At 56.4% G+C, this 11,344-nt stretch overlaps 3 protein-coding genes across 4 annotated transcripts in view; 2 read left to right on the forward strand and 1 right to left on the reverse strand.

Annotated features, from left to right (window-relative positions):
- The window catches only part of TJP3 (tight junction protein 3), a 29,403-nt gene extending 28,353 nt beyond the window's left edge, over nt 1-1,050 (forward strand). The window contains exons 20-21 of the mRNA XM_082652118.1: nt 430-476; nt 855-1,050. Of these exons, the coding sequence (XP_082508244.1) occupies nt 430-476; nt 855-957 (150 nt within the window). The 3' untranslated portion in view covers nt 958-1,050. The remainder of the gene's footprint in view (nt 1-429; nt 477-854) is intronic.
- Nucleotides 1,051-1,183: 133 nt separating this feature from the next.
- On the reverse strand, nt 1,184-8,370 carry APBA3 (amyloid beta precursor protein binding family A member 3). Of its 2 annotated transcripts, XM_082651901.1 has the most exons (11): nt 8,263-8,370; nt 7,008-7,610; nt 6,880-6,919; nt 3,834-3,979; nt 3,616-3,702; nt 3,358-3,519; nt 2,822-3,001; nt 2,490-2,702; nt 1,717-1,836; nt 1,483-1,623; nt 1,184-1,394 (listed from the first exon to the last, which is right to left on the reverse strand). In XM_082651901.1, exons 2-11 carry the CDS (start codon nt 7,581-7,583, stop codon nt 1,323-1,325), a joined length of 1,737 nt encoding a protein of 578 aa, XP_082508027.1. In that variant the 5' UTR covers nt 7,584-7,610; nt 8,263-8,370; the 3' UTR covers nt 1,184-1,322. The 2 variants fall into 2 exon arrangements, with proteins under 2 accessions (XP_082508027.1, XP_082508026.1); XM_082651900.1 differs by having other exon boundaries at nt 1,483-1,836.
- Nucleotides 8,371-9,186: 816 nt separating this feature from the next.
- Nucleotides 9,187-11,093, forward strand: MRPL54 (mitochondrial ribosomal protein L54). The gene is made up of 3 exons (XM_082651264.1): nt 9,187-9,332; nt 9,976-10,132; nt 10,713-11,093. Exons 1-3 carry the CDS (start codon nt 9,215-9,217, stop codon nt 10,843-10,845), a joined length of 408 nt encoding a protein of 135 aa, XP_082507390.1. The 5' UTR covers nt 9,187-9,214; the 3' UTR covers nt 10,846-11,093.
- The last annotated feature ends 251 nt before the right edge of the window (nt 11,094-11,344 follow it).

Raw genomic sequence — 11,344 nt, forward strand, 5'->3', positions numbered from 1 at the left:
TCTCTAGGGAAATGTAAAAATGTACGAGTCTATGTCTCTGGTAGAATGGTGCTCCGTGGGGTTGCGCAGTACCCGACCCGCTCAACTGTCCATGGCATCCTGATTATGGGGCAGGCTCTCCTCTAAGCACTTGACATATACGAATTCATTTATGAACTCCTGACAACAGCCCTCTGAGGAAAGTCACAGATGGGAAACCCCACTGCCCCTTTGCTGACAGACTGGGAGATCACAGCCAAGGCCTTCCCCTGTCCCAGGCTGTTTTCTCATTTAAAATTGGGGATGAGCTCCAGACTTCTGTGGGGGCAAGGAGAAAGCCTGTGGGTAGCACTGTCGGGGGCAAAGGTGGGGAGGTGGGATGGAGTGGTTACTCATCCCAGTTTATCATACTTGGGGGATAAGTGTTAACCTCCTTTCTCCCTCTGCAAGGTGGATGGCCACCACCCACAGGGTCAACGGCGACAGGACAGCATGCGGTAAGAGCCCGTGTACTCCACATTGGGGGACCTCAACCCTCCCCCTGGGACTCAGGGTATGGGGTGGAGAAGAGACCTAGAACCAAGCTATGCCTTCATGGTGTTGGGAGCCTACTGAGTGAGACAGAGCCAGACAGAGCTATTCCAAGTCCCATATAGTCAGGGCCATGGGAGTAGGAATCCTCTTCCTGGGAGGATTGGGAGGGCTCCCTGAAAGAGGGGAATTTGGAGCAGGCTTTGAAGGATGTGTAGGAGTTTGTCAAGTCTTGCTCATCTCTGACTGCACACACTGTGCCTAGCCCAGAGTCAACTCAGATAATGGTAGGTAAGTCCACACCCTCCCCACCCACAGCCTCTGTTCTATTTTCTGATCCCCAGGACATATGAGCGGGATGCTCTGAGGAAAAAGTTTACACGAGCCCGAGATGTGGAGTCCTCTGACGAAGATGGCTATGACTGGGGACCGGCCACTGACCTGTGACCCCTCCCAGGTGGCCAGCTGGCCTGTCCTCTCTTTTTCTCCCTGAAGCTGAGACTCAGCTTCCCACACAGAACCTGGAAACCTGCCTCCCTCTGCCCGGTCTTTAATAAATGGAGTATTTTCACAGCACTGGCTTTTAGTGACTTCCAGGGACAAGGGGCCAGAGTAGGGTGCTGTCTTTCCTCCCTCAACCCCACAGACCCAGATCTGAGACTTTGCCCATTCAATAAGCTTTTAATTTTTTACATAAGAAAATAATATAGAACCAAGAAACTTTTGGGGCCCTGGCCAGCCGAGGAGGGTCCGCGGACGGAGTTCCGGGGCCGGCGGGGGCTAAGGCACAGTGGTGGGGGGAAGGTGGCCGGTCACAGGTACACCGGCTGCTCCTGGCCTGTGAGCAGGCGGTAGGTGGCAGCAGGCATCATCTTGATGTGGACCTAGGGGCGGAGAGGAGGCGGCAGCTGGAGGCGGCCTCCTCCCACTCAGACCCCGCCCACCCCACCCCCCCACCCCCGCGCAGCGCACCTCAATGTGGGCCTCCGTGAGCAGCTCAATGATGCGGGCGTGGGGCGTGGCCACCACACTCTGCCCGTTGATCTCAATGATGCGGTGCCCCACGCGGACGCCCCCGCGCTCGGCAATGCCACCCCGGAGGAGGCTGCAGATCTGGGGGGACAGGAAGGGCCACGCTGCCCAGGGGGCCACGCCTGGGGCTGCCCACCCCCCACCCCCCACCGGGTCCGCGGGCTGGGGACTCACTATGCCGTCCTCCACGCAGAAGCCCAGCTGCTCGCGGACGTGGGGCCGGCGGATGATGGCCGTGGTGACCGGCGGGCAGTGGACGATGCTCAGGGTCACCAGCGTCTGAGACTTCACCTCCTGTACAGGATGGGGGCTGTTGGCCTGGCTGGGCCTCCGGGGGGGCTGCCAAACTTCCTGCTGGGCTGCAGCCCCTCCTGGGCCTGTTTACCCACTCATAAAATGGAACCTACAGATTCTACAAGACCCCTTGAGAAGTGGTTAAGAATGCAGGCCAGAGCTGGGTGGTCTTGGAGTCAGAGCTGTGCCACCTCTCACCTCCCTGGGCCTCAGTTTCCTCATGGTCAAAAGCAAGGTTCTAGCAGTGCCCACAAGGCAGGGTTACAAGCACTCAGTAACACACTGCGTGAACCGCGTCAGACTTGCCCTTCTGGCCTGGCCAGGCCCCTCCCCATCTCTGGACCTCAGTCTCCCCGTCTGGGCAACGAGGGTCAAGACTCAAGAATACACTTGCTGCCTCATGGCACAGAGGACAGGCCTTGTGTTCCAATCCTGCTCCCGCACCAGAGTGGTGTCCCTGGACTTACCCTCTCTGAGCCTCGGTTTCCCAGAGTGCACGGGTGCGGGTAGGACTTGAAGCTCTACTTGCCCCTTCTGGACTGAGACACAGAGACCTGGCCTCGGGCTCACTTTCCCGGCCGTGTGGGGAGGGGGGGACTGCCATCTGGGGGGCCCTCGCAGGCCCTCTGCCCCGGCCACCCCGGAGGACTCACGCGGACGGCAGCCTGGCAGGCGGCCAGGGGCAGCCCCACCAGGCTGGTCCCGTTGATGGCGGTGATGCGGTCTCCAATGCTGAGGGCCCCTGAGCGCTCGGCGGGGCCCCCGTGCAGCAGGTTGGCGATGACGGCCGTGGGCAGCAAGGAACCCCAGCCCGACTCCACCAGGGCTACGCCCAGACCCTCACCCCGGCGTTTCTCGATGCACACCTGGGGGGTCACAGGTGGCACTTGAGGGCTGCTTGGAGGAGGCAGGAGGAGGTGGGTGGGGGGCGCGGGAGGGCTTCAGGGCCACTTGGTGGGCCGGGGTGGGGGACCCACTTGCTCACCTCCCTGCAGTTCTCGCTATTGGAGAAGTGGTCGAGGTCCCCGTTGTGGAGGTGGCCGGGGCCCGTGGCACCCTGGCTCTGCTGGGAGCCCACCTGGCTGGGGTTGATCCCACTTTCCCGCAGGAACTGACTGTAGGCCACGGCGAAGGCCTGGCCGATGGCCTGGGCGATGAGCTGGGCCTGTGGGGTGAGCGGCACCTCTCTGGGGGTCCCCCCCACCTCCTTCAGGTCCCCCCCAGCCACTGACATCCCTACTACCAGCCCATCCACCCCCAAGTGGGACTGACCTGCCAGCTGCTGGCCGAGCATCTAGGGGGAGGGGAAGGGAGACAGGCCTGGGGCAGGGAGGGTTTGGGGAGACAGCTGCCAGTCTGAGGCTCTTACAGGAAGGCCTGGAATATATGGCTCAGGGCCTTCAGGAGGGTGAGGACGGAAGGACGCTGGGGTGACAGTGCGACCAGGTGGGGCTTTGGTGGAGAGCAGGGGCCACTGTGAGTTCCCCCTCGCCCTCAGGACACCCGGAGCCCGCTGCTCACGTCCTCTGAGTGGAAAACATGGCAGATCATCTTGTAGAGCCGGCGGCTGTGGGGCTGGGGTGCCGGCCGCCGGGCCAGCCGCCGCCGGGCCATGAGCACCAGGATGCTGCCGATGTCAGCGATGTAGGAGATGGTCTGCAGGGCGTGGTCCATCAGGGCCTCCTGGAGGGGGTGGGGAAACCAGGCTGGGTGGGCTGCGGGGGCCTCGCTCGGCAGTGGAGGCGCCCACGCCCCAGAGGCCAGGCCTGGGCCCCGTACCTGGGAGTCAGCCGTCAGAACCTTGACCCTCTTGGTGGAGACGAAGAGGTCTACCTCTGTCATTGGCTGGGTCTCCCCATCGGGGGCCTGTGGGGGGCGGGGTGGGACGTGGAAGCCCCCAAAGACCCAGACTCTGACCCGCCAGGCTCAGAGGGCCTCGGGGAACCCGGCCTGCAGCCCACCTACCCGCCCACCCACCTGCCGGCCCCTGGCTTCACCTTGACGCGGTCCATGGCCTCCTGGGCCTGCGTCATGCGCGTGCTGGGGGGCGGGTTTCGCTCAGACACCAGCTGGGTGGAGCCCAGGTATTTGGCCCCGAATATGACACCATCTAGGAGGTCTTCGTGGTCACAGGGGCCGGACGCTGAGGGCGACAGCAGAGACGGGTCAGCCCCCTAGAACCTCTGCCAGGCTCGTCCACCCCTGTGGGCTCTGCCCAGAGCCCTGAATGGTCTGGAAGCACAGAGAGTTCTGCCCCGCGGCTTGGCACTTGGAGCCACACACGCCTGCCCACGGCCCCAGAGCCACCCCATCAGCCAGAGCCACAGGTCAGTGGCTCGGCCCTCATGGATGTAGAGCCCTCCGTCAGTCTAGAGCTGGCTCTGCCCACAGCTCAAGGACTCCCGGGCAGAGGACGCGGTTTCAGGAGCAGGCTCTGTATCCAGAACCAGAGCCAGAAGCAGCTCTTGTGCCCACACCCAGCGCCGCCCTGTGTGGCTAGAATTCCAGGAGTCAGGCTAAAACCAGACAGTCCCACTCCTATTTCTAAAACCCTTGACATTATAGAACCATAGTCAACTCTGCTGGATGGTTCTGGAAGCCCAATCAATCTAGAGCCAGTCAGCTCTGCCCACTGCTCTAGGATTCTCTATCGGCCCAGGACCACAGACAACTCTACCCCGTGGTCATAGAACTGCCCAGACAGAGTAGAAAGGGGCAACTGTCCACATACCTCAGACTCTCCTACTGTCCAGAAACCCAGGTGGTTCCTGATCTGTGATTCTAGAACACCCTGACACGTCTCAAACCACAGAATTCTGCCTGGGATTTTAGAAACCAACACTGCTCCAGAATCACACTTTTCCACTACGTGATTCCAGAACGTCTTGATCAATGCAGCATTGGGAAGCTCCTCCTGTGGTTCCAGAACCCCCTCAATAACTCACAACTGCAGATGCACGGGGCAATTCCAAGAATGATCTGAACAATCCAACTCTGCTCATGGTTCTAGAATCCCCCCAACCCAGCCCAGAACCACAAAAAGCTTCGCCCCCATGGCTCTAGAATTCCCTGAGCAACCTAGAGCCAGACAGCAGTGCCAGTGATTCTAGAATATTCTAATCAATAGCTATTGCTTTTTGGAGAACCACAGGCCACAGGGAATGAAACCACATTCCAGTGAACTTAAAGGATAGCCAGTTCTGCCCACTGTCCTTCATGATCTAAGCATTCCAGAACAACAGATAACTCTGCTCTGGGTTCTAGAACTGCACCATCCAATATGGTAGCCACCAGGCACATGTGGGTATTGTGCACTTGAAATGTGGCTGGTCTGGACTTAGATGTGCTGTAAGTGTAAAATGCATGCCGGATTTAGAAACCCTCATAAAAAAAATGTAAAATTATAAACTGTTGATTGTATGTTGAAATAACATTTTAAATATATGGGCTTAATTTAAATGTTATTAAAGATAAAGATAAAAATGTTATAAAGATAATTAAAAAAGTGTTTGCTTTTTTAATGTGGATAACTAAAAAATTTCAAGTGACATGTGCCTCGAATTCTATTTCTGTTGTATAGCTGTAGAACTGTCTTGAATTGGACAGTTCTGCCCAGTTCTAGTACAGCTCCTAAAGGTGTAGAACCAGAGATAAATTCTATTCACTCCATGGTTCTAGAACTCCCCAGTCTAAGTAGAACCTGACAGCTCTGTTCATCATTCCAGAACACCCTCATCAGCTGAGGTCACTTTAATCTAGAACCACAGGCAAAATGCTAGGTCTGGAACTCTCTAGGTGAATCACAGCTCCACCCATGACTCTAGAACCTTCTTGGAACTACAAGTTCAAACCAGCTTCCTTTCCCACAACCACAGAACTTGTTCTTTGACCTAGAGCCTCAGATAGTGTGGGGGAGAATGTTCTAGAACATTCCAGGTGGCCAGAACAGGTACTTCTCATGCCTTGAGAGCAGATTGGCAAACTTTTCTGCAAAGGCCCAAACAGTAAATATTTTTTATTTTGTGGGCCAGATGGTCTCCATTGCAACTACTCAGTCTGGCCATTGTAATATGAAAGCTGCCACCGACAACACGCTAATGAATGGGCGTGACTCTGTCCCGATAAAACTTTATTTGCGGACACTGAAATCTGAATTGCCTATCGTTTTCACCTGTCAAGAAATGTTCTTCTTTCAAGTTTTTTCAACCATTTAAAAATGCATGGGGGCTTCCCTGGTGGCCCAGTGGTTAAGAATCTGCCTGGCAATACAGGGGACACAGGTTCGAGCCCTGGTCTGGGAAGATCCCACATGCCATGAAGCAACTAAGCGCGTGCACCACAACTACTGAGCCTGTGCTCTAGAGCCAGCGAGCCACAACTACTGAGCCCACATGCCACAACTACTGAAGCCTGCGCGCCTAGAGCCCGTGCTCTGCAACAAGAGAAGCCACTGCAATGAGAAGCCCGCGCACCGCAATGAAGAGCAGCCCCTGCTCACCGCAACTAGAGGAAGCCCATGAGCAGCAATGAACACCCAACACAACCAAAAATAAATTTAAAAAAAATAATAAAATAAAATAAAAATAAAAATGCATGGGACTTCCCTGGCGGTCCAGTGGTTAGGACTCGCACTTCCACTGCAGGGGGGCGCAGGTTCGAACCCTGGTTGGGGAACTAAGATCCCACATGCTGCACGGCATGGCAAAAAATAAATTAATTAATTAAAAAATAAATAAATAAAATGCAGAAGCCGTCTTAGCTCACAAAACATGCCAGAAAGTCCACGGATGGTAATTTACCAACCCTTGCTCTAGAATCAAGTGCTACAATTTGCCAAGTCTGCCCTAACGCTCCCTATTCATTCTAGAACATTCTCAGGACTGTCTCTCTTCTTTCAGTTGTCTGGAATCTACTCGAACCCAACCTCAGAGTCTCTCTAGAAGCAACTCGTTACTGGCAAACTTTGTGCCAGGTTCTGGGAGCTTGAGTCGGGCTGTTCTGAAACCCCGAAGTCCCGGGGGCCAGGGTGGGCGGGACACTCACCCTCCTGGAGGGCAGGGTAGGAAGCCAGGGTCTCAGGGCTCTGGAAGAAGACAGAAGAGGGGTAGGCCTGAGTCCTCCTGTTTGGCTCCCAGCAGTGGAGCGGTCTGGGGGGGCGGGGTGGGTTCTACCTGGGCACTGGCAGGTGGCTCTTCAGAAGTGACCAGAGGTACTGTCTCCAGCCAGAGTTCTGGGGAGCTGCTTGAGCTCCTGCCCTCGTCCTGCTCGACAGAGGCTCCTTCTGCCCACTCCTGGGGGGCCATATCCCCCTCTGGGTCATCAGGGGGCTGCAACAGGCGAGGAGCAGGGTCCGGAGGTTCCTGAGGACCTGACTGGGAAGGAGGGCGTTCGTCTTGCTGCAAGAGGCTCAGCAAGTCTTCCCGGCCAGCCTCGGCGGACAAGAGCCCATGGGCATCGGTGATGTCCTGAGAGGCCAGGCCATGGCCAGTGGCAATGTGCAAGGGGCACGGGGGTCCGTCTGGGGACAGGCCCACCAGATCACCTGGCAGAGCTTCAAACTGTTGCAGCAGGTCCTGAATATTTAGCCCATCAAGTTCCATCTGACTCAGGCTGCCGGGGCCTCCTGGTGCCGGGTCCCACGGGCAATCAGGGGTGAGGTCCTGAGAGGGTGAAAGTGTGTCCCTGGGCTCCTCCAAGTCCATGGCTGGAGGTCCTGGAGGGGGTTGGGAGGTTGTCAGGAATTCCATGCCTGGACCCTGGGCTCAAGCCAGCATCTGAAAGAGAGAATCAAAGATGAGATTTCCTGGCTTCCAATTTGGTACCAGGCTCTCACCTGGTATGTATTCATACAGAACACATAATTTAATCCCCATCATACCCCACAAGGAAGGTTCTGCTATGATCCTCATTTTACAGACGAGGAAACTGAGGTGCAGAATGAGCAGCTGCAAGGCTGTGGCTTCCCAGGCTCCAAACCCCGGGGGATTCCCCTGTACCCGTTGCTCCAGACCTCTCCCCATCCGTGAACCCTGTTCACCCCAGTCCTGGTTCTTCCAAGTCTTCCTCCCCGGAGATGTGGAGGCTGGAGACATACTCTGACTATATAGACCCGACCGGTGTAGGTCGCCGAGACGCAGAACTCAAGACCTCAGTCCAAGACTTGAGACTCAGAATTCCAGACTTAATACTACAGTTCCAAGATGCCAGAAAACGGACTCTCATCTCAAAACCTCCAATGCCACCCTCAAGATCGACCCCAGACTCAGACCCCAGACTGAGGTCCACTCAGACGCAACCTGAAGACACAATTCGAGCCTAAAGCTGAGTTAAGACCCCAGTCCTCTAGCGGACCCCAGACTCAAGACTTCAGACCCGTGACCTCAGGCGCTGGCTCCAGACCCCGCTCTGCTCCGCCGGCACACTCACTTCCCAAACCGAGGTGGCCTCAACCCGCGCGGCCCCCAGAACCCCGCTCCCTGGCTTGTCCGGTCCTGCCAGTCGCCGCCGCTCGCCAATTCCCGGACTGGGCGCTGGCAGATCTGTCCGCGCAGCACTCCTGGACCACTGGGCATGCGCACGCCCGCGGGGCTTGCTGGGAAATGTAGTTCTCTCAGCCAGCCTGGCCGCGCGGGGGCGTTAGATGTTGGGACCGTGAGTTCGAGTCCGGAACCTTCATTTACGCACAGTGAAAGCTCGGGCTGGCTTCTGAGCCTGTTTCCTGAACTGCAAAGTGCGGTTTAGAGCCACTGCTTGACTGCTACGGCTTTGCTCATTATTCCAAGGGATGGCAGATGGGAAGAAATAGGACTGGAAAATACTAAAGGAACGTGAAAGGCGGACCCTTTCGACTCCAGGGACACCGGAAGCGACGAGGGAACCATATTGTAGACAGACCTCCGGTGTGGCACTCAGTAGGGCGGCCGCATGGCTCGCCTGGCTTAACTTTACCTCCCTAAACTTCCGGCTTCCTCAGTTGTAAACTGGGTATAATAATAGCACCTACCTCCTAATTAAACGAAATCGAGCTGGTTACAGATTTAGCAATAGATTTAGAAAATAATGAGCCTAATAATGGTGTTAACTTTTATTAGTTTTAGGTTTTCAGTAATTGCTCATTGACTAGAATCAAGGATGTATAAGTTGTGATACTTAAAGTAAGTGATAAGTAACTGAAGGGCAAGAAGTCAGACATCCTTTGGAAGTCGCCTCGTGCAGTACCTGGGGATATCTACAAAAGTTTAAAGAAATCACAATTAACATATGCTTACGGCCGGAATAATACATTTCCCATAAATCTTTAGGAGCCTACAACTCCCAAGCACCCCTCGGCCGCAGACGTCCTCCGGAAACGTGAACGTGCAGGCGGCCGGGATACGTCATGGCGGCCAGACGCCTCTTAGGTGCTACGTGGAGCTCGGCCGGCTGGCGGGTTCGGGAGCTCCCGGACCCCGCCGCTTCTGTAAGACTCCATGTACGAGATTATGCCAAGAGACCGGGTGAGCTGGGTTAGGAGGGACGAAGATGAGAATGGTAGGGACATTGGGGAGTTGGTAGTGCGCAAGCGCTGGTTGGGGAGGCACGTCCTAGAGTCAGCGCGCAAGCGTAGAGGCTAAGCTGTTTGCGCAGGCGCAGTTTGAGGTACCTAGGGCGCGATTGGACTCTGCGCAGGCCCAAGTTTTTTTTTTGTTTTTTTGTTTTTAATGTCGGGGCGGGGGTAGGAGTAGGTCATGGACTTGGGTCCCTGTGACGTTTCTGCTTCCAAATTAGTCACCTTTGGCAGGTTATCACCAGAAATTGGGGCCCATCTAAGTATTAAAACCAAAACAAGGATATTTAAATTTTCTTTGGATACAGCCTTGCCCAATCTCCTTTGTTGTAAGGAGGGATTTGGCAGACGTGAGGTTTTAAAGACACAGAGCAGCCAGCGGAGGCTCTTTTTTCGTGAGATAAAGAGAAGGAATGAAAATGGGATTGAAGAGGAATGACTTGGTTTCTCTGAATATCAGTGTCATTTAATGCACTATCCGTGTCCCAGTTAAAATCATTTTGAATGCAGCAGACAGGGTCCAGCCAGGGCAGAAAGGGACGGCTGGCCTCCCGAGGGTGGAGCTGGGCTGAAATGATTCTCCCCCACCGTAGTCATTAAGGGGGGCAAAGGTGCTGTGGTCGGTGAGGCCCTGAAGGACCCAGAGGTGTGTACAGACCCCATCCGGCTCACCACGCACGCCATGGGTGTCAACATCTACAAGGAGGGCCAGGATGTGGTCCTGAAGCCGGATTCCGAGTACCCAGAGTGGTGAGTGTGCCAGGACTGGGTAAGGAGGGCCTGGCTAACCGAATCTGAGGATCCGGGAGGGCTTCCCTGGGGAGGTGGTGTGTGAGTCGACCTGAGTGGGTGGACAGAGCGTTAGAGGTGGGCAGGAACAGCCAGTGCACAGGCTCCAGGCAGAACTGCACCTGGTTTCTTAGTGGACCCCGGGAGGCAAGATGGAGAGTAGGGCGAGACAGGGCAGGAACTTGATGGAGCCCAGCTTTCAGGGGGCTGCAGGGGGAATTTTTGCTCTTGGCCCTGAGAGCAGTGGCAGGATGCAGAAGCTGTTGCCACGTGCCAATCCTTCAAGCTGGGGAAGGTTTAGAAAGGTTGAGCGAGTGGGTGGGGAGGCCTTACAGGTGGGCAGGCGGCACGGACAAAGGCCAGGAGGCAGAAGGTTTGGCGTGCGCCCACCTCAGATCCCAGCACCCTTGGGATAGGGGTGCTCCCTTGTTCCATGTCCTCAGGGTGGGGAGGGACTGCCCTGAGGTCAGGGGGTCTGGGGTGGGGGAGCCGCGGGGAAGGGGGCTGCTCTGCAACCCCGACTCTGCCCACTCCCCGTCAGGCTGTTCCAGATGAACGTGGGTCCCCCTAAGAATCTGGAGGAGCTGGACCCTGAGACCCGGGAGTACTGGCGGCTGCTGCGGAAACACAACATCTGGCGCCACAACCGGCTGAGCAAGAACCAGAAGTTCTAGTGGGAGAGGGACCAGAGCACCCTGACCCTCCAGTGACCTGGAGGAGATGCGGTGGGTCGGTGGGGGGGTACCTCCCCCAGCCCACCCCCTGGACTTTTTATTTTCTGGAAAAACAGACTTCTTCGAGAACAGAGGAGACTACCACCCTCACTGGGGTTACTGGGTGGCCCCTGCATTGAAGCTGAATCAGGGCCCTGGGGGCCAATAAAGACTTCTTGGGGCAATTGCTGGCAGGCTCCAGATGCCTCTGGGTGTTGTCGTATGTCAGGGCCAGGAGGGACTTGGGGGAGGCAGTGGGGAGGTGGGCACTTCAGACCCAGTGGTCCCATGGCCCAGCCTCCACCCTCAATGATTGCTGGGTGTCTGCAGGTCCATCTTCCCCTCCCGGCCTCACTGAGCTGCTCACCCTCATTCCTGGAATTCCTAGTGTTGCCCAAGAGGCCCCAACCTCCATCCTCGAGGGGGAGGGTTTTCTAGCCAAGCCGCTCTGGGTTGCACT

The sequence above is a fragment of the Grampus griseus genome (genome assembly GCF_964374135.1).
Source record: "Grampus griseus genome assembly, chromosome: 3".
Lineage (NCBI taxonomy): Eukaryota > Metazoa > Chordata > Mammalia > Artiodactyla > Delphinidae > Grampus > Grampus griseus.

What these genes read in the sequence shown, in the direction of transcription:
- APBA3 (XM_082651900.1), bottom strand. Translation starts at nt 7,583, where the DNA reads ATGGAATTCCTGACAACCTCCCAACCCCCTCCAGGACCTCCAGCCATG. An exon ending in AGCCACCTGCCAGTGCCCAG is followed by an intron (nt 6,920 to 7,007) that starts GTAGAACCCACC and finishes GTCTTCTTCCAG; the next exon opens with AGCCCTGAGACCCTGGCTTC. An exon ending in AGGCCATGGACCGCGTCAAG is followed by an intron (nt 3,703 to 3,833) that starts GTGAAGCCAGGG and finishes CGCCCCCCACAG; the next exon opens with GCCCCCGATGGGGAGACCCA.
- MRPL54 (XM_082651264.1), top strand. Translation starts at nt 9,215, where the DNA reads ATGGCGGCCAGACGCCTCTTAGGTGCTACGTGGAGCTCGGCCGGCTGG. An exon ending in AGATTATGCCAAGAGACCGG is followed by an intron (nt 9,333 to 9,975) that starts GTGAGCTGGGTT and finishes CCCCCACCGTAG; the next exon opens with TCATTAAGGGGGGCAAAGGT. An exon ending in GATTCCGAGTACCCAGAGTG is followed by an intron (nt 10,133 to 10,712) that starts GTGAGTGTGCCA and finishes ACTCCCCGTCAG; the next exon opens with GCTGTTCCAGATGAACGTGG.